General features: G+C 46.2%; 1 protein-coding gene across 3 annotated transcripts; it reads right to left on the bottom strand.

Annotated features, from left to right (window-relative positions):
• Positions 1-13,353: 13,353 nt before the first annotated feature.
• Il12a (interleukin 12a) lies at positions 13,354-21,260 on the bottom strand. Of its 3 annotated transcripts, NM_001159424.2 has the most exons (8): positions 21,163-21,260; positions 20,338-20,413; positions 19,748-19,881; positions 17,630-17,743; positions 16,673-16,714; positions 16,558-16,599; positions 16,324-16,467; positions 13,354-14,009 (listed from the first exon to the last, which is right to left on the bottom strand). In NM_001159424.2, the coding sequence occupies exons 1-8, from the start codon at positions 21,163-21,165 to the stop codon at positions 13,854-13,856; spliced, it is 711 nt and encodes a 236-aa protein (NP_001152896.1). In that variant the 5' UTR covers positions 21,166-21,260; the 3' UTR covers positions 13,354-13,853. The 3 variants fall into 3 exon arrangements, with proteins under 3 accessions (NP_001152896.1, NP_032377.1, XP_006501107.1); NM_008351.3 differs by lacking the exon at positions 21,163-21,260 and having other exon boundaries at positions 20,338-20,480; XM_006501044.4 differs by lacking the exons at positions 19,748-19,881; positions 20,338-20,413; positions 21,163-21,260 and adding an exon at positions 17,979-18,163 and having other exon boundaries at positions 13,356-14,009.
• Between the last annotated feature and the right edge of the window lie 999 nt (positions 21,261-22,259).

Below are 22,259 nucleotides of genomic sequence, written 5' to 3'. Positions count from 1 at the left end.
CATGTGTTACCATCAAAGGCTGTGCAGATGTGCCCGGCCTGGGTTACTGTCTGAAACCATGTTGATGTCCAAGCATTGTGTTGAGTTGGCCTTGCCCCTTGCCTCTGGCGGGAGAGCTGTCTCTACCTCTCACCTGGACAGCATGGGAGAGTTGACTCTGGTAGCTCTGGGGTGGGAAATCTGGCCCCAGTGGAGTGAGTTAGGGAGAGGTGAGCCTGTTCCGTACTGGGTGCAGTACTAGGAAGAGCGGGCAGCCCCTTCCCTGAGGAGCACAGTAGAGCTGGCCCTGCCCCTCACCTGTGAGGTGGTGTGGGGGAGGGGGAGATGCACCTCACCTGTTGTTGAAAGTTTTAATCCCTATCCAGGGTTTCTACCCCGCCTTTGATTTATCAGTTCCAAAATAAAAGCACACACAGCCTCTCTATTTACAATAAAGCCTAAACAGCACAAGAGTTGGGCAGATATCTACCCTCTTTGCTATAGAATATACTTCCGTATTGATAACACAGAGTTATTACGTACTGTGTTTCATCTGAGCTGCTCTTAACTCCAATGGGCTGAATTTTCAGGACTTCCAACCCTTGGTGTCTTCCTCCTCCTCCTTCACCTTCTTTTCCCTTGGGTGGTTCTCCCAAGCCCAGAAATCCTAAATTCCTCCTAAGTCTTTTCTACCCAGCTATTGGCTGTCAGCACGTTTATGTTGGAGGTTGGTTCTAATGCTTTGATTCAATCAGGAATCTGCATGTCCCAACACTAAAGGTCCACTCAGGGTAGAAGAATGGGATGCAGGAGCGGCAGGAAATAAAGCCAACCAGCCATGTGAGACTGGAGTAGCAGAAGACTTAGGAGTGCCCAGCCTTTGAGGTAGCCAATGCATTTTTAAAATAAGCTAATGTATGCTTGTCTTTCATTCGAGGATCTGAAGATAGTTCCTTGGTGGCTGTGTTCGTGTGATCCGCTGGGAGCCAAAGCTGCGTAGCCAAAACTCACCACAACATCTTTATTTACCAATCAGGAATAATTTGGGATCAAGGTCACATGGTGTCGGGTGGGGCTACATGCAGATCCCCTCTGGGACAACCAGGTCTTGGGGCTCAATACTAGCATTAGAATACAAGCAGCATCAGGCCAACCTACTATACCCACTCACTTCCTGCAGGCAGATGAGCTTTCCCCCCAGGTTATGAGAACAAGGAGAACTGGCTCCACCACTCATTGGCTACAGTACTCAGAAGAGTGGGTCCTGCAGTAGAGCAGAACAGCTCCTGGTTTTGTAGGTACAGGAGAGCTGGTAGCTGACCAACTCAGCTCCCACCCAGGCCCAGATCCAGGGCTTTGAGTTGGACCATTCCAACATCCACCCCATCTACAAAATACTAGAATACTTGAAAGGCCAGTCCTGCAGATCCAAAGCTGCAGGCTCTCCGTGACACAGGGTAACAACAGGATATCCTAGAGGAGTCTCAGTGAGGATCCATTATTGATAGTATAGCAGAAGCCAGAGGCCTCAAACCAGGCCAGTGACTCATGGCAATGAACATTTGCAAGGAAAGTTGTTTGGGCAGAAGGGTCTACTGTGGGACACACCACAGCTTCCACAGTGAGAGTTATTTATTTATATTCTTTGTTTTATTTTAGGAGGGAGATTGCAAGGCAGATATGAAGGAATGGGGAGATGAGTGGGATTGGGACCCAAGATATGAAATTCACAGGAATCAATAAAAACTTTTTTAAAAAAGAAGCAATGAGCTTTTGGCTGTGTAGGAATGTCTTAAAGGTGGTTAACATGCACTTCTTAAATAAGGAGTTTGTTTTGTTATAAGTGAGTATAAAACTGTGAGGAAATATTAAATGCATCATCTATTCTTATGTAGAACGAAGGCTGAAATGCCCTGAGCAGATATGTAGTTAGTTACCCTGCCTAGGAAGCTGGGGAGAGTGGATTAAGATGGCTTTCGCCCAGCTGGAGCAGGAACATAGCAATACTGATGACATTAGACAGAAGCCACAATATGCACACTGAGATCACTGAATTTGAAGCAAGATGAGGGCAGAGTGCTGTTCTTGCCCAGTATTTTGATAACTGCTTGAAAGATGTCGTCTCTGCCCTGGAAGGTAAGCAGGAAATTATATGAATTAGTAGCTTACATGAAATCAACGTGAGTGTCGGGGAGCAATTTTTAATATGAAAAGTGTTGGCTGTTTGCTTACAAACTTCAGTTCAGAGGATTATGCAAATTCAGTGGTAAGTACGGGGTTACCACCGTTTAATAATGATGACTCATGCCGCAGTTAGAGGAAGGGCTGAAATTCCAGTTCAGGTGACCTAAACAAACGCTTACTTGTCTTCAAAGCCTCTGTCCCCATCTGCTCCAGGAGTGCAACATCCACTCAGACACAGGTGCTTGTCAAATTCTAGGCCGGAGACAAGTCTTAGTAAAAGGAAGATGAAGGCTGTCTGCAACTAGAGACCCAGCCAGTATAGACTGAGCCCGCCCATCTCCAGGCACTGAAGCAGTGCTCAGGGAGGCCACTGGGTGGCACCAGTGAAGCTTGCCCACACTGTAACAGAACACGGGAAACCAGTAAGGGCCACAATTGTCTGGACTCAAGCCAGACCATAGGGTTCATTCCTCTGTTTTTAAGATCCTCTCTCTCTGTCTCTCTGTGAGTCTCTGTCTCTGTTCCTTTTTCTCTCACTCTTTCTCTTGGTCACATTGCTACACTTGAGCTCAAAACAATTCAAACCTTTGATTATTTATAGTTTATATGATCAGAGCACCAAGTTGCTTCTCAGGGAACTCTACTTACACATTTTCTACTCTAAAAATGCAGACGTGTATAATTGTGCCGTTAGGGTACACTAGAAGTCCAAGCAGGTTTCAGGCCAGCGAGGTTACTCTGGAGGTTTTTGAGGTGACAGAGTTTAGAGTCACCTAGGAGACACACTTTGGCTGTGCCTGTGAAGGTGCTTCCCCTGGGGTTTAAGATGTGCTCAGCATCACCTCGATGGCTTTATTCGGTTGGGAAAGGAGAGATCTGAGCCCCAGGCTCCATCTCTCTCAGGTCCCTTACTGCCAACTATGCAGTACATAGAACTACAGAAGTTCACACAGAACTTCTTACACGGCTGTGTCATGCCCACCATGACAGACTGTTCCCCTGTATTCTGAAACTGTGATCCCCCTCACCCCAAATAATCCCTTCGCTCCTTAAATTGCATCTTGTCAGATATTTTCTCATAAGAAGAAAAGTAACAAAGTCAGAGCAATTGCCCAGCATGTTGGAAGAAGCAATCCCCAGAAACGGGAGTAGGGTGGGGGTGGGGGTGGGGGTGGGGGTGGGGGTGGGGGAACAAGCAAGCAAGTAACCAACCAACCAACCAACCAATCAAGCAACCAAACATCAAATGACTTCATTTCAGAATGCCATTCCAGGCCGGGCTGGTCTACTTCCTGAAAAGCCAAGCTCTTTTCCAGGACATCTCTGGAGGTCTGCTGCCCTCTGGCGTTTTCTCTGGAGAAATTCAAGCATCTTCTCAGAGGACCTTCGCGTATCATTCCCTCCCCCTGCTCTGGTAAAACTGCAAGGTCTGATTCTCAATTCAGGGTCATTTACTTTGGGAAGCGGGCGAATGTATAGCAGAGATACGTTTAGTTGAGGCACAACCAAGAAGACCGTATCTGATCTTTGTTTCTCTGTCTCTGGCCTGCCTCTGCCTCCCAGGGATGGAACAAGTGTCTTATCATTCAAGGATTCTCTCAGGAGAACAATGGATCCCACGAGGAGTTGGGAAGGTGTGTGGGGAGGAGGGTGGTGGATGTGGCCCCCTCCAGGGATTTTGTTGATGGAAATTAACATAATAGATATGTTTATTCAACTGTTTTAAAAAGAATCCACAAATTGTAGATGGAGAGAAATCACCCTTTAACCATGGTTACTGTTTTCTTTGCACTGTTATTTACTTACAAGTTATTGGGGGTGGGGGTAGAGTGGGGGGCGGGGGTAGGAAGTCAAAATCAGGGTCCTGTGTTTGCTACCTAAGTGATGTACTATTACGTTTCACTATCAATTCTATGAGTCACTTTTTAACTGTTTTATTTTGAAATTGTGTGTGTGTGTGTGTGTGTGTGTGTGTGTGTGTGTGTATGCAGGTGAATGTATGGCCAATGGAGTTCAGAAGAGGGCATCTCCTAGAGATACAGGTGACTGTGAGCCACCTGATGTGGGTACTGGGAACAGAACGTGTGTCCTCTGAAAGAGTAGTATAACTTTTTCACTTTTTAAAGCATCCTATTCTGCTCTTGCTGTCATCTTGGTTCTGTGGGCAGCAGGTGGTTTTGAACCCAGCTCTCTGGTGCCTGGACTGAGGCTCGGCGGATGTAGTCCAGGTAGAGAGGCTCACACAGATATTGTCACTGGTTTGGGACAACTGTATGTCCCTCCTTGTTCTTTTATTAGAAGAGTGAGCAGAGCCTCTCAGTTTCTGAGATGTTTTTATTTAAACCAAATATTTTACTATTAATTCCTGATCAGATGAGGAGGGGGACTCTTCTGTATCCTGAGCTTGCTGGGTTATATTGGTGCTTGGGTTCACAGGAAGCTTCCTCTTCACGTCTTCATGTAGAAGCATATTTCATGACACTCTCTAAGGACCCCTGTTTGATGATTGTGTCCCTATGAGAATGGTGGGGCTGGACATTTGCCCATGGTCTGGAGTTCCTGGGGTAGAGCAGTTGGTGCCTGCTGAAAGGCTTAACCCCAGGTTAGGGGACCTGAGATGCAGTGCTGGGATGGAGATTTCAGACATTTCCAGGCCTCCCTGATACACAGGTCTGAGGAGTTCTGACGATGGCTTTCCAGTTTCTGACGCTGTTGGGAGGCCCTGGGTGAATTCTGACTGCTGGCCAGACTTGCAGTTGTGCCCTGGAGTCCATAGATGGAGTTCTGTTCATTTTTGCCCCGTGTTGATGGACATTCCTTGGTTAGAGTTCCTTGAGCCAGTCACCCACCTTCATCCTGCATTAGCCCATTCACAGCCGGCTCCTGTCTCAGAAGGGCTGAACCCATTTGCTACAAGCTTGATTTTCAGCTGAGAAGACACTCCTTGCATTTATAGCAACATTAGTCTCCTCAGGCAAGCTTGGAAAGCTAAAAAGTAAAAGGTAAAAAGCCAAAAGGTTCTGTTACAGAAATAAGGACACGAGTGGCTTGAATCAATTCTGGGAGTTTTTGTCTTTGCCTTCGTTTCAAAACCTGTTTGAGTAAGAGTATTACTTCCGTTTCCGGTCTCTGTGGGAGACTACCCGACAGGAAGGACTTGAGAAAGCAGGGATTTGTTTGGCTCCTAGTTGGAGGGGATACAGTCCACAGGGCTGGGAGAGGTTGGAATAGCAGTGCCTGCGGCAGGGTCGGCAGTGTCACTCCACGGCTGCCTTAGAGGGCTCTAGCTGGTAGCTGGCTGAGCTGATGCCCTAAAAGCCTGAACCCGATGACCTATTTCTACCATCCAGTCCTCATCTCTTAAAATTTCACAACCTTTTAAAATCTTGTCAGTAGTTGGCGAACCAAGTGTTGGCACACCTAAGCTTTTGTGGGTGCATTTTATATATAAACCATGACAGAAAAGGAAACTTACCTGGCGCATGCACTGAAAAAGCTCTCAAAAATGGAGTCGCTGCGTAGGCAGTCACTGAGGAGAGAGGGTTTGGGGAGGTGCTGTTACCAGGACTCCATTGGGACCCCTGAGCTGCCTCTCTTGGGAGCAGTGTGGAATAGAATATGCGATGTTTGCTTGGTGCTATGGTTTGGACCTGAAATGTTGTTCGAAGACTCAGTCTTGGTTGCCTGCTGATGGTATTGGGGAGTGGTGAAAACTCTAGAAAGTGGGGCACATTTGGAGGACCGAGGTCACAGACACTTGGTCATCAGGATTATTTAGGAACCCTACACCACACCCCTTGCTCTTCTCCTCCTCTGTGAGGAAAACCACTTTGCTCCAGCTCTGCTCTCAGCCCTGGTTCTGCCTCTCTATAAAGGGGTGCAGGAGAAATGGAGCCATCCCCCCCTCCCGCCCCCTGCAACCTCGTGAATGCTAGAGAAATAGTTTAAAAACTGAGCTATCCGTCCAACCCAGGATGTGTTTCTGACTGATACATCTGAACAGGAAGGAAGTCACATTTACTACTGTGGTATATGCTCTGCCAGCAAGGAATTATTTTTAAAGTATGGTAACCACTTAACCACCCAACCAGATATTTAAATTATTAAAAGTCGTACTTATACACATTGTATGTTATAACATGTATAGCTATTTCGAAGGGAGCAAGCATATATTTTTTAATGTTTTGCCTTTGCTTTAGTAATTGGAACTAATTTATGAAGAATACTTTATTGGACTATACTTGGTTTAGAAAAGGAAATGAGAAACCTGGGGAAGCCCGTGGCACTTTCTTTCTTTTTAAATTTAAATTATTTTATTTATTCGCATTCCAGTTGTTGCCTCCCTCAGTCCCCCCTCCCACAGTTCCTCATCGAATTCCTTCTTCCTCTTGCCTCCCAGAGGGTGCTCCACTCAATCCTCCCCCTTTCCTGGGGCCTCTCTAAGATTAAACACATCTTCTCCCAGTGAGGCCAGGCAGTCCTCTGCTACATATGTGCCAGGGGTCTTGGACCAGCCCATGTATTCTCCTGGCTGGTGGATCAGTTTCTGAGTGCTCCCTGGGGTCTGGATTAGGTGACACTGCTGGTCTTCCTATGGGGTTGCCCTCCTTTTCGGATTTTTTAACCCTTCCCCTAATTCAACCATAGGAGTCCCCAACTTCAGTCCAATGGTTGGATGTAAGTATCTGTGTCTGTCTCAGCGGCTGGTAGGGCTTCTCAAAGAACAGCCATTCAGGCTCCTGTCTGTAAGCACATCATAGCATCAGGAATCGTGTCCAGCCTTGGTGGCCCCCCAGGAGATGGATCTCAAGTTGGGCCGGTCATTGGACCTCCTTTCCTTCAGTCTCTTCTCCCGTGGCACTTTCTTTTCACTCCTGTTGTTGAGTGCCAGGAGCTAGAGGCATGCACATTTATAAGTAATGTGACACTTTTTGTACTGGAAGTTTTCTGGGGGAAGTGAAGCAGTCCAGAAGCCTCGGTCACTGTGAGGACGGCATAGTCGTGGAGAGGAAATGCTCCTTTGATTTACTGTGACTTTGATATGGGCAGAGAAAGGTACTTTTCGGGTTTACTGGTACAAATGAGCATGTGCCACCTACCCACCAGGAGAACCGACATGCTTCCAGCCTCAGGCTCCTCTATAGAGTAATGTGAGCAAGCACACACAGCACTCAAAGCGTTAGCTGCTGGTGCACACACACACACACACACACACACACACACACATACACACACACACACACACATACACAACCCTCTCTTTCACACACACATGTATGCACACACACACACACATACACACATACTCACACATACACATACAAATACACACACGTACACACACCCTCTCTCTCATACACACAGGTATGCACACACAGAAACATAGACACACACACAAACACACATGTACACACACACACACACACACACACACACACACACACATACATACACAACCCTCTCTTTCTCACACACATGTATGCACACACTCACATACACACATACACACATACTCACACATACACATACAAATACAAATACACACATGTACACACACCCTCTCTCTCATACACACAGGTATGCACACACAGAAACATAGACACACACACAAACACACATGTACACACACACACACACACACACACACACACACAGAGTCACACACACTCACCTCTAAGGGCTGGCACTGTCATGCTTCGTGAGTAGGACATGCCTTAGCTTCATTTCTAATTGTTGCTGCCACGTCAGCACTCCTCTGTCTTCCCTGACCCTCTCTGTGGACTGACTATGCTTATCTCTTTCAGATGGAGACATTTTACTTTCATAATAGTCGGAAGCTGAAAAGAACCCAGATGTCCTTCAACAGAGGAATAGATACAGAAAATGTGGTGCATTTACATAATGGAGTACTACTCAGCTATTAAAAACAATGAATTCATGAAGTTCTTAGGCAAATGGATAGAACTAGAAAATATCATCCCGAGTGAGGTGACCCAATCGCAAAAGAACACACATGGTATGCACTCACTGATAAGTGGATATTAGCCCCAAAGCTCCAAATATCCAAGATACAATTTACAGACCACATGAAGCTCAAGAAGAAGGAAGACCAAAGTGTGTGTGCTTTGGTCCTTCTTAGAAGGAGAACAAAATGCTAACAGGAGCAAATATGGAGATAAGGTGTATACCTTAATATAAGTAATATTGGATATTAGCCCTCTATCAGACGTAGGTTTGGTAAAGATCTTTCCCAATCTTTTGGTTGCCTTTTTGTCCTATTGACAGTGTCCTTTGCCTTACAGAAGCTTTGCTATTTTATGAGGTCCCATTTGTCAATTCTTGATCTTAGATTATAAGCCACTGGTGTTCTATTCGGGACGTTTTCTCCTGTGCCCATGTGTTCGAGGCTCTTCCCCACTTCTCCTCTATAAGTTTCAGTGTATCTGGTTCTATGTGGAGTTCCTTGATCCACATGGACTTGAGCTTTGTACAAGGAGATAAGAATGGGTCGATTTACATTTTTCTACTTGCTGATCGCCAGTTGAACCAGCATCATTTGTTAAAAATGCTATCTTTTTTTCCCCACTGGATGGTTTTAGCTCCTTTGTCAAATATCAAGTGACCATAGGTGTGTGGGTTCATTTCTGGGTCTTCAGTTCTATTCCTTTGATCTTCCTGCCTGTTTCTGTACCAACACCATACAGTTTCTATCACAGTTGCTCTGCAGCACAGCTTGAGGTCAGGCATGGTGGTTCCCCAGAGGTTCTTTTATTGTTGAGAAGAGTTTTTGCTATCCTAGGTTTTTTTGTTTTCCCAAATGAATTTGCTAATTGCTCTTTCTAACTATGTGAAGAATTGATTTGGAATTTTGATGGGGATTGCATTGAATCTGTAGATTGCTTTCAGCAGGATGGCCATTTTTACTATATTAATTCATCCAATCCATGAGCATGAGAGATCTTTCCATCTTCTGAGGTCTTCTTCAATTTCTTTCTTCAGAGACTTGAAGTTCCTGTCATAGAGATCTTTCACTTGCTTGGTTAGAGTCACACCAAGGTATCTAATGAAACTTGATTTTTTATTTTATTATCTGTTCGTTTTATTTTATTTTGAGGTAGAGTCTTACTAAATACCCCGTTCTGGGTCCTCAAACTTTCAATCCTCCTGCCTCAATAGCCTAATGCTCTGACTATATGTATGCACCATATACTTGGTCCCTACATCGATATTTTAGTGTCAAATGTAAGGATACATAGATACCACTGAAGATTTTTTTTCACCAAATACATTTAAATGAATTTTTTGGTAAACATTTAATTACAAAACCTTTTGAGGGCCAGAAAGATGGCTCAGCAGGTAAGGAAGGATGCTCTTCTGACAGCCTGAGGTGGACCACCAGAACCTATGTGGTGGAAGGAGAGAACCAACTCTTAAAAGTTGTCCTCTGACTTTCACAAGTGTCCTATGCATGTGTGCAACACAATAAACAAATGTGATAACAATTATTAATGAAAAAAAATGGAGACAAATTCTTTGTTGCCAAGGTCAGGCTTCCCTCCACTTCTCTGCAGGGTCAAGTGATCCACCTTTGTCAGCCTCCTTAGTAACTGTGATTACACACAGTGTGTGTGTGTGTGTGTGTGTGTGTGTGTGTGTGTGTGTGTGTGTGTGTGTATGTGTGTGTGTGTATGTGTGTGTATGCTCGCGCACGCACGTGTGAATGCATGCATGCATGCATGTATGTATTCATTTCAGGTATAGACAATTAAAATCTTCAGAAGATGTAGTAGGACTTGTTGATTTTAAATTTTATATGTACCTTAGGTTAAATTATGAAGTCACAATGGTAGCTGGAAAGAAATGTTGACAGTAAAGGGACAATAGAAATGCCTGTTGACACAGCCAAAAGTGTCTATAGTGGACATGGGGCTGGTCTCACATTAAACCTATTTTCCCCATTTGTTTCTGCAATTTCACTTTCCCTTTGGAGACAGAGGACCCTTTGGCATGTCTTGAGTTTTCCAAATCTGCCTTTGCACATGTGACCAGGCCTCTTTCCCCAGTTCTGAGGAACCTCAGTAGGCAGATTCCACCCCCATGTTTTCCATGCCAATCCTCAGGTGGATCCTTCTCTGTGTCAGAGGCGGTCAGGCTTGTTTCCTTTTTAGCGGAGCATTTAGGTCAAGGGGACTCTATGGGCTGTGCCTGGGCATGGTTTAAACTGAGGGATTTGGTCTGAAAAGTTCAGGCCCTCAGTCTTTGTTCTTGGAGGGAGGGGCCTTGCCTTTTGCCTGAATTTTCCACAGGCAACCTTTACGGCTGACCACACTCTAGCTGAGTGCCCTGGAGGGTCCAGTGCCTTTGTCTGCTAAGCCATCTTATTGGCCCTGCCTGGTGGGACCAGTGATGGGTATCAAAGATATAACCCCAGAGCTTTAACAGTTTGATTTGGAGTGCCCATTAGGTACCCGCAGTGTCTTATTTCTTTACTGTATGTGTGCTTTTGAGACAGGTCTCCTTTGGCCCAGGCTGGTGTCAAACACTCTTGTAGTAAAAGCTAGCCTTGAACTTGTGATGCTTCTGCATCTACTGCCCAAGTGCTGGGTTTCCAGGCATGTGCTTCCACACCTGGCTCCATCCATGCCTCATTTAATCCTTACAGTAACTGTGAATTTTGTTTTACTCTCTTAAATTTCACCAATGAAGCAATCGCAGAGGGTTTAATTACTCTGAGTTGCCATCCCCAAAGATGAAATAACCCTGAAAATTTACTAAGATGTGCTGTGTACTGAGGGCCAGGCAAATCATTTTATTTAACCATCACTCTGATCCTTGGAGGCAAGTTTGAGTATTATCTTCATTTCTTGGAAGAGGGCACGGAGGGGTGGGGGAGCCATTAAAACACTTGGTCAGAGTACGTAACACTGCTGCATATATCTAGCAAGATGTGAGAACTAACTATGGATTGAGGAATGGAATTTGTCCTGAAGACCTCACTTGGGCCCATTGGGTTTGCTTTTGTTTTGTCTGAGATATGATCTTGGCCTAAAGCTTAGGCTGACTTTGAACTCATAGCCTTCCTGCTGTAGCCTCTCAAGTGTTAGGATTACAGGCATGTACTACCATGTCCACCTCCAGACATTATTTAAAGCACATCTCATATTGGTGCCTAGGACAAATGTACTGAGTGTGTTCCTCTACACGGACACAAGTCTGTGGAGGAGACCTTCTCTTGCTGGGCTTGACTCAAAGATGAGATAGACAGTGAGTGTCATTCTCTAGAAGGAGTAGCCAGCGACTCCACAGCCTATGAGAGTCACTGTGATCTGAGCTGCTCAAAGGAAAAAATAACCCTTCCTGAGACGGGCCCTGGCCCGAGGAGAGCCCCTACCTGGGGGGAGCCCCTGACTGGGAGGAGTCCCTACCTGAGGGGAGCCCCTGACTGGGTAGAGTCCCTGCCTGAGGGGAGCCCCTGACTGGGAAAAGCCTACAGTTACCCAGTTCTTTGGTGAATCTGGTCTCCAGCGACTTATCTGATGATGGGTAGAGAGTGAGAATTGGACAGTGAGTTTGTCACAGAGGAGAGGCCACAATTATTTTCCTCTGGACCCCTGGAGATGAATGGGGGACCTGGTGGGAAGAAACAGCTTAGAAAAGGTGCTTCTCTAAATAAAGGCCCGAGAGCCCTATTCTATTAGGAAGGAACATGGTTATCCCAGAACCAAATGATGTGGTATTCTGTTGTGGGACTCTTTAGATTCGCGTGGTTTAAAGAACTAGGAAGACAGAATTAATACTAAGACCAGAAGAAAGACACTTCTTAAACCAAAAGAAAGCAATTATACATGGGGTTTGGGAAAACGTTCTATATAATTTAGGCAAGTAGAGAGTTTTTCTGTTTGTAATTTAAAAAGGGCTTCCCTCTGAGAGCCCAAAGGGTCCCACGAATTGGAATAATTTAGAGAGCCTCACAGGACACGTTTTCCAATGAAGAGTGTGATAATGTATTTGTTTAATGCACAGCAGGTCATGGCCCGAGGTTGTCAGGGAGAAAGATTTCAGTTATGTTTTGTTTGAGATTCAAATGTTGAACAGAAATAGTCATGTAATCCTTAAAAACTGTAATTCACACAGCCACTTGAGTATTGAGGCCAGCCTGGTCTCCCCGCAAAAACAAGATTAAGGGGATTGGGAAATGAGTCAGAACACTTTGGCCATTTTTTTTTCATGTATCTATCTGTGGTATATGCTTGTGTAATGTGTTCAAATGTGTGGATGCATAGGTGTGTGCATGAGCGTGCACATGGGCGGGGAGGCCCAAGGCTGCTGTTGAGTGTCTTTCTTGATCTCTTGCTGCCTGTGTACTGAGGCCCAGTCTCTCTCTCAGACCGTCATCAGTCTGACCTCTCAACTCAGCCAGCTTGCTCCAGTAGTCCCCAGTTTGCCTGACGAACACTGGGGTTACAGGTTGAGTTCTGGGTACCTGAACTCTGCTTGTCACACTTGTAAGATGAACACTGCCCACTGAGCCATCCCCCAAGCCCCATTGTGGCCGTCTTTGCAAGATTATTTTGTTCAAATCAGAATTTTTTGTGCTGTTTTTAAGTTTGTGGTGTCAAATTGACACAAACTAGGGGCACCTAGGAAGACAGAAGCTCAACTGAAAAAAAAAATGTCATCAGATTTACCTGCAGGCAAGTCTGAGGGGGCATTTTCCTCATTAATGATTGATGCAGGAGGGCCCAGCACACTGTGGACAGTGCCAATCCTAGTCTGGTGGTCCTGGGTTGTATAAGAAAGCCAGCCAAGCAAGCCATGGAGAGCAAGCCAGTAAGCAGCACTCCTCCATCCTCTCTGGATCAGGTCCTGCCTCCAGGATTCTGCCCGATGTCCCTCAGTGATAGACTCTAAGCTGTAACATGGCATATGCCCCTCCCCCCAGTTTCATGGTGTTTGTTTATCAGCGCAATAGAGTGCAAACTAAGACAGTTTTCTTGCAGTGTGTCTCAGAGCACTTAAACACTCTAGTTAGCTGGGCAAAGTGAGAAATAGGTTTGGCCCCAGCATTCAGGAGGCAGAGGTCATCTGATCTCTGTTAGTCAGAAGCCAGCCTGGTCTCCACAGCGAGGTCCTGTTTAAGTAATTAAATAAATAATCTATAGATAGATAGATAGAGACTCCAAGAACATCTGTGAAGTGATAACATTACTTTATTAGAACCACAAAATAAGGTATGTTTCAAAATGTTTCAAATTCATCTGATAAGAAATATTATAATAAATAGAAAATAAATAAATATAAATAGGCTCATGTACTTTCATGAGTATAAAATATAGCAATAAATATTTTTAAATAAGGGGTGACTGAGTGTTTTCATAAACACTTTGGCACAAAAACAATAGCTTATCAGTTCTTGCTCTTCTGCTAACACATTGAGGGGAGGACGTCTTCGCCCCTTAACAATATTTTGATGAAAACTTACAAACAACTTGTATAGTGAATATGAGAGAAGCGATGGAGGGGACCATGCTGAGGTAGCTGTGCCACCTTTGGGGAGATGAGATGTGATGGGAGAACAGATTCCTGAAGGAGCTTAAGGCCCACCAGGCCAAGACCACCTGACTCTTATGAATCTTTCTTTGTTTCCTATCTGTGTGAGGAGGGCGCTGTGGCAGAGGGCCTTGAGCCTTTCAGGCGGAGCTCAGATAGCCCATCACCCTGTTGATGGTCACGACGCGGGTGCTGAAGGCGTGAAGCAGGATGCAGAGCTTCATTTTCACTCTGTAAGGGTCTGCTTCTCCCACAGGAGGTTTCTGGCGCAGAGTCTCGCCATTATGATTCAGAGACTAGAAAGAAACACCAAGCATAGCATATGCACAATTTAAAAATTAGAATGTTTGTCTGCAAAATGGGAGACAGTCAATGCAAAGTCCAGGGCCTGCAACCTAGCCCCTCATCACACTCCTAGACCCATTTCACATCTACTCCTGCTGTGTTCCTGCAGGAAAAGAGGGAAGAAATACTCTTTTGTGAGCATATACCTATGTTTTTAATGATCTCTGACAAGACCCCTAAATTTTCCAGAAAGAAATTGTCATTAGAGCTGATCTCTCAGAAGGTGTGAGTCTATGAGGTAGCACCTGCAGCAATAGCTAATTAATTTTTATAAATTATGTTAAGAAGTCCTGTTCTTTTAGAGGAGGGAGTTGGAGGGTAAGTAGGATCTATGGATTAGAGCTTATTATCAACAACAGACCTATCTCTGATAGAAACGCTATTTGTGGTAGATAAACAAGCCAGTACCGTGTTTCCCCACTCGATCCTTTGATTTCATAACATAGAATAAGAACTTAGGTTTCTGTGATGTTTAAGATTTTTGCTTGCTCCTCACAAAAATCTCAAGAGAGACATAGGCTATTTAAAGTCATCTTATTTTACAAACAGGCTGACAAGAGTTAACCCTGTCAGCATAGTTGGCTGGTCCCTGGTAGACCTCTTCCTACTATCCAAATCACCTGACTTCTGGCCTTGTTCATGCAATATCCATTACAAATCTCTACATGATAGGTTGTTTGACCTGCATAAACTTCACTGTCTTTCAAAGGAGTCATCTGGCAATATGTAATGTCCTGGGTGCTTTTATGTTAACTCTACACAAGCCTGTGGTCATTGAGAAAAACACCTCCAGCCAGATTGGCCAGTGGGCAAGCCTCTGGTGATTTTCTTGATTGACAGTTGATGTGGGAGGCACCAGCTCACCCTAGCCTGGTGGTCCTGGGTGCTATACAAAGCACACTGAGCAAGTCATGTGGAGCACTCCAGTCACCAGGAGTCCTCTCCAGCATCAGCTTCTGCCTCCACTTCCCTGGGTAATAGACTCACTACACTCTACAAGATGAAATAAACCCTTTCCTCCCCAACTTGCTTTCCGTCATGATATTTTATCTAAGACATAGAAACCCTGTGCAAGACAGTATGTATGAAATGAAAAACAATTGCTTTCCAGGCAGTGACTTCTGAACATATGTTCATCCCACGCCTTGGTTGCCAAGGTGCTTGTCTCTGGTGTGCACACTCCTGTGCTTTGTGTTACTGGTGGTACAGCAAAGTTCCCACGGATACCTAACACTGTAATTACCTAGATGTAAGACCACTTTTCATTTTGGTCACATTTTGGTTCAAAATAGATTATACTTGGACACCAGCCCCAAGTGCTTCCCCTAGTAATATTTGAATATGTGTGCAGCCCCTAGAATGTCCATCCTATACATTTTAAAAAGGACACGTGTATGTTTGCCTGTATTGTATGCACTCAAACATGTGCATATCTGTGCCTACACCATGCAGAAGCCAGAGAAGAGATCACGTGACTCTCCATCTTATTTCTTTGAGGCATGCTTTCTCCCTGAACCTGGAGATTTCATGGCTAAACTTGCAGCAAGAAAGCCTCCATAGGCCTCCTGTCTCCACTCTCTGGAGTTAGAGAGCAGTTCAGGACCACACCCTGTTTGTTACATAGGAGCCCCAGGCCAAACTCAAGTCCTCTTAATCATCGGACTGTCTCTCCAGTCCTAATCTTGAACCTTTAAGAAAAGAATGTATTTAAAACAACAATAAGCTGGGCAATGGTGGCGCACACCTTTAATCCCAGCACTTGGGAGGCAGAGGCAGGTGGAGTTCTGAGTTCGAGGCCAGCCTGATCTACAAAGTGAGTTCCAGGACAGCCAGGGCTATACAGAGAAACCCTGTCTCGGAAAAACCAAACCAAACCAAACCAAACCAAACCAAACCAAACAACAAAAAACCCTTTTGTAGGGAACCCTCGTTCATCCTCTTAAGCTTCAGTTTCCTCCTCTGTAGAGACCTTATTTGCTTGTTGTGGGGATGGTATGAGAAGAAGCATTTGAAAAGTGCCTGATTTGTATCATGAGTCAACAAGTAGAAGGCTGCTTGCATTTGCCCTTATTGTAGAGGCCCCCTCAAGGCTCTCTAAGCAAATGTAACCTTGCAAGGCCTTTCATGGTTGGGGGATGAGGGTGTGGGGTGGGGTGGGGGTGTTCAGGTCTCTCCCAACCCAAGCTGTGCTGATTTTATCATATCTAATAAAGGACCTCTCTTCACCATGGAAAAGGAGCGCTGGCTGATAGGAGGAAGGCTTACCTGCATCAGCTCATCGATGGCCACCAGCATGCCCTTGTCTAGAATGATCTGCTGATGGTTGTGATTCTGAAGTGCTGCGTTGATGGCCTGGAACTCTGTCTGGTACATCTTCAAGTCCTCATAGATGCTACCAAGGCACAGGGTCTAGAGCGCAGGACACAATGGGCAAGGAATCATTGAGATGGGCTGGAACTACAGGACCCTGCTGCATTTCAGAAAAGTGATGTGGCTTACCATCATCAAAGACGTCTTCTGTGGGGGCAGGCAGCTCCCTCTCTAGAGAAAGAATGACCAGGCATCAGTGTTATGAATCCGTCATGGGGAAGGAACCCTTAGAGTGCTTACTTACTGTTGTGGAAGAAGTCTCTCTAGTAGCCAGGCAACTCTCGTTCTAGAAGAAAATCATAAACCGAGGAGTTTGTCTTCGTCATCATCATCATCATCACCGCCATCATCACCATCATCACCATCACCTGTTTCTATTGTAGCACTGGCTGTCCTGGAACTTACTCTGTAGACCAGGCCGGCCTTGAACTCACAGAGATCCATCTGCCTCTGCCTATCAAGTGCTGAGATTAAAGGCATGCATACCCCCCACCCATTCACTCTTAATATAAATCTCTCTGATATTTTTTTCTCAAACTAACTTTTCATTCCAGTAAAAGAAACTTCACCATCATAACTGCTTTTGGGTGGCTATGTATAGGATTCCTGTGTGCACGTGTGTGCAGGTGCATGTACTCGTGGAAATCGGAGGATGATCTTTGGGGTCTTTCTCAGCCGCTCTCCTGACTTTCTTGTTTTCTGATACAGGTTCTCTCACTGGGCCTGCAGCTCATGGATTCGGCTAGACTAGCTGGCCCAGGTATCCTCCTGTCTCTGCATGTGAAACCATCACACCCAGCTCCTACATGGGTGCTGGGGATGGGAACTTAGGTCCCCAGGCTTGTGACATGAGCACTTCAATAAGTAAGCTTCACCCGCCACACCACCCCCTTTCTTTTTAAAGATGAAATCTTGCTGTGTATCCCTGACTGGCCTCTAACTTAACAGGAGCCGGCCTTCCTCTATCCATCAAGTGCTGGAATTAAAGGTCTATACCACCATAGCCACCTCCTAGTTACCGAGTATATCCTTCAGCTTGTAGAAGTATTTGTATGGTTGTTGACTTTTTTTTTTTTCTTCAAAACTCTCACGTTTGATAGCTACAAGTAAGTATCTGGAGACAGCTGAGGTTGGCTGCACGGCTCTTAATTGTGTTTTTTGTTGTTGTTGTTGTTGTTTTTTGGGTGGGGGTCCTCCATACCTTGTGTAGTTCCAGTGGTAAACAGGTCTTCAATGTGCTGGTTTGGTCCCGTGTGATGTCTTCATGATCGATGTCTTCAGCAGTGCAGGAATAATGTTTCAGTTTTTCTCTGGCCTGGGAAAAACATAAGGAGAAGCTGAGGTGAATCTCTCAGCAAGACAGCTGGTTCCCTCTGAGACCTGCATCGCAGTGGATCAGCAGAGCCTAGGCTGGCCACTCTGAACCGTCATCTCTTTGGCCTGTAGGAAACTCAGGCTCTTCATAAGCTAAGAAACCCAACCTCCCGCACGCTCTCCCTACTCTCCTCCCCCTTTGCCTAGGCTGTCCGCCAGCAGGGTATTTTTTTCACCATGTGAACACTGGGGTGCAGCAGGCTGTACTCATCAGCATCAGTGCCACACTGTGCTGCTTGCTTCTGGTGAGTCCTGTGGCTTTTCCTTTTTCCAAGCAGCTGTGCCCTGTGAATCTCTCTCTCCCTCTATTTTTTTTCAAGTTTAACTTCTAAAGAGGAAACTGTTAAAGTCACAGCTTGATGGCTGTAACAAACTTGCAAGCCCTAAATACTAGTTGAGCTTTAATTTACATACGCGGGGACTGTCTCTTATTCCCTGGTGTGCTGGAAAGCACCACTGAACAGAATTACACAACATATTAGGAAGTCAACAGCTCTCTGACTGAAGCCTGCGATGACTTTTCCATGCAGCTGTGGTCCTGGGGTGTGACAAAGGACAGACAGCAATGTGCCCCCGTGGATTCCGTGTTCAACTAGAGAGCAATAGTGACCCAAACGAAAACAAGGTCGAATTCTATTGTGTCTCGAAGCCCAGTGCTGGTATTTGGCAGCAGAGGAGTGAGGAGCGGCTAGTTAACTTTGAATACCTCATCCCCTCCACACCAAACCTCATCTTAGGAAAACAATCTCTCCCTTCTGCAGGGATTCCTTAGGGAACCTCTCGTAAGGTTTCTCCTTCATTTTAAGGTTTCATGGCCAAGAGTGTTCTGCCTGCATGGATGTCTGTGTGGCATGTGCTCAGTGCCCACAGAGGCACAGAGAAAACGACAGGTTCCCTATGATCAGAGTTACCATGATTGTGAGCCACCATGAGGGTGTGGAAACTCTGGACCTCTGGAAGAGCAGCCAGCTCTCTTAACCACAGAGCCATCTCTCCCTCCTGGGAACCCCACTCAATTAAGACTGAGCTTGGAGGAACAGCCAGCAGCACGTTATGCAAGACGGGAAGGAAAGAAAGAAAATTCACCAAGAAGGGCTTGTGGAGCGGAGCTTATGTTGGGATAGCCATAAGACAACAAGCTAGAAGATCCTCAAGAAAGATTTAAAAACAAAACAGGAAGACAGAGTTTCCCTCCTTCCCTCCTCTGTTCCCAGGTGCTTATGAACGCACGCTCTGTTGGGGGATAGAACCCGGGAGACCCATTCATAATTAAGCCAGAATTCTACTGGATCTCCAGCCCTAGCAGCTGCAGGATATCTCAAACACATTAGCATTTTGCTGTAGCTTTGTCCCCAAAGCGAGAGGAAACCGTGGCAATTTTACAACGGAAAAGGCTATTTTGCATTCAAACATGAAACCTGAGAAAAATGAGTGGAGCCGTGACTAAAACTGGATCACACTTGCCCCAGAAAACTGGAGGCTGGACCTGCTTGCTATCTGATGTCTGAGTCCTCCCTGACATGTGTCCATCCGACAAGGGACTGCATCACAGTGCTGGACACTGGTGAGCAGGGGGAGAGACAATCTAATTCATCTCTATGGCTTGTGAAGCACAGAGAGTGTACCTAGAGACTGTCTCCCTGTTCCACCTGCCCTGAAGCAGAAGCAGGGAGCACCTGACACTGTGTCACACAGGCAGGCAGGCTGGGAGGGACATTGCAAGTCCCCACTTTCCTCTGTGTAGACACAGCCTAAACCGATGCCGTTACAATTTATTACCATTCTTCCTTTCTCTAGAGACACAGTTTCCTTTAGATTATATTTAGAAGTCTTGAAACCCTCTACGGTTCCTGCCAGATACCATAAACTTCCCAGCAGATACCAGATAGGTTAGAAGTCATGTCAACAGCGGAACTTTGAAGCCAGAAGGACAGGAGAAACTCACCGTCTTCACCATGTCATCTGTGGTCTTCAGCAGGTTTCGGGACTGGCTAAGACACCTGGCAGGTCCAGAGACTGGAATGACCCTGGCCAAACTGAGGTGGTTTAGGAGGGCAAGGGTGGCCAAAAAGAGGAGGTCTGGAAGGGAAACAAAGGGCAGGTGGAGCTTGTCAACTTGGTTTTGACCTGCCTCTTTCTTCAGCCATTCTGGCAATTTTTTCCATCCATTCTGGGTACTGACCTCCCTCCACACATAATTTAAGCCCTTCCCCGGGGCTGACAGATGAAGCAAGACCTCCCAGATCTTGTTTGGGGACTGCCTGAGACCTGCATTTTCCTTACATTGGTTTCAAGGCTGGGCTTTAGTTCTCTTCTGTGAAACGGGCATAGCCGTAGCCCCCAGGGTTGTTCTATAATGAGACCATGCTCGGTGCAGCGCAATCTAGCACGACCATCTTTCCCCTCTTCCTTCCCTTGGCCTGCAGTTGCTGGCAGCCCTTTAGTCTCCCTTAATGGGTCCAGGGCTTCTGTCTGTTCTTTCTCAAGCCTTCTCCTCTCATCAAGTCACCCTGGTCCCGGCCCTCAGGTACTTACAGCGTGATTGACACATGCTGGACCGGCACTGAGAGGAGCTGCTGGATGCCGAGGGTGAGGCTGTTGGAACGCTGACCTTGGGAGACACATTTTTATAATTGTCTGGATAGCCGGCAGGACTTTCCCAGGACTGTGTCTCTTGCTTTCTCTCTCTGTCTCTACATCTCAAGGACAAGTGCGTCGATCGCCCCCAAGGCTGGTGGCGCTTTCGAATTAACTCTCGGAGTGCCCGTTTGAGGAGATTCGGGACCGTCCCACCGCCCACCACACTCAGAGCGAAAGCAAAACCGGCCTGCGAGTAGCCACTCTTGTCCCGGGACAGGTCTGTCCTGCCCCACTACCCCCTAGCCCTAACACGCTGCCCAGTGCCCCTTCTAAAGAAGCACAAGCTACCCACTCGTCTCTCCATCGTGGACACTGAGTCTGACTCAATGTATTTTGCGAATCTGTCCTACTTTGAAAGTATAAAGGAACAAAATAGATGTGGTGGCTATATATCGCTTAAAACTCAGTTCTGGCAGTTTTGATTTAGTGAGACGACTGCACAGCATCTTGGGGGAAAAGGGCCCAGAGAGAGCAAGGCCATCTCTCTGCAGGAGCCTAAGAGGCAGCAAAGGCTCCTGAAGCCTCCAGATCTGCAAGAAGGCATTGCCTGGCTGCCAGTGGGATGCATTCTGAGCTAGTTTTGGAAATGGGAATCAACACAGTAGGGAGGCAGAGGGCAGATGGGAACGGAGCGCGTTGCAAGTTGTGATACTGGTGGGGATATATCTGGTCATTGCCGAGAGATTGTGGACAACATCTTTAGCCTTTCTGGACTTTTACCATAGAGATATCCTTGGATGTGCACGGTGAGAAGATTTCAGCAGCAGTGTAGACGCCAGATGCAAGGGTCCAGCTCAGATCCAAGGGAGTAGGTGGCAGGATATGGCCAACCCATGGCTCCATTCAAGATGGAGAACAAAGGTGGCTGAAGGGATTCCCAGTGGGGTAACAGGCTAACACCTGATAACTCCCCAGGCTGATTGAGCGTAGTCCCAGCTCCTGCAAAGAAAGTGTGAGAGTTCGAAGCTTGCAATGACAAGCTGTAATTTGGAGGTTTGGGGTAGGAGATTCCTTGGAACTTAACTCCTTTCTACCCCAAGACAGCCTCACTGGGTGTGCAGAGAGAGGAGGCCCTGCTTGGTCATTGACTTGGAGCCTGCCATGTGTCTGGCTTCCCCCAGACCCATCCAGCTGTCAGAGCCCACCTCCTATTGAGGCAACCATCTCCATAACCACAAGCCTTTGGGAGCACGGGAGAGAAGAGCCGGTGCCTCTTCCTTCTGAAGTCCACTAAAGCCTGGACAGAAGAGATCAGTGAGCACTTACTCAGCAGGGTGGACCTCTGTTGAAAAGGGCGAAGCCAAGCCAATAAGAAGGACACCATAGCAGCTCTGATCAGTGAGGTCCCTGTGGCTGTGAACTGGGGACAAGGGACAATGGATGATTAGAATTACTGATGTCGTAATAGTTTATGTAGAGCTGTGCTTGCCCAGGAGGTTACAATGAAGCTCATTTAAGGGAGCTGTTCCTTTCCTAGAGGGCAAACTCTTACAAAAAGGTAGTTCCTGCCATCCAGGTGAGTCCAGAGCCTCTGTTCAGTGTACATTCTTGGCCACCAGACACAGTCCCTAACCCATGCATTTAAAATACAACTTTAAAAAAATTCTTGTAGAATTCACACAAGCTACAATGTATTTTGATCATATTTGTCCCTCAGGCCTTCTCCAACGATCCTTCCCTCACTTCTGTCATGAGTTTAATTTGTCCTGTTTAAACACTCATAAATCAGGAGCAGAGTCAACTAACCAGGGGCCACAACTCCCCCCACCCCCCACCCCCCACCCCCCAAAAAAAGCCTGAATGTCCCTCCTGAAGAA

The sequence above is a fragment of the Mus musculus genome, chromosome 3, assembly GCF_000001635.26.
Source record: "Mus musculus strain C57BL/6J chromosome 3, GRCm38.p6 C57BL/6J".
Lineage (NCBI taxonomy): Eukaryota > Metazoa > Chordata > Mammalia > Rodentia > Muridae > Mus > Mus musculus.
This window is presented reverse-complemented; position numbering and strand designations above follow the sequence as displayed.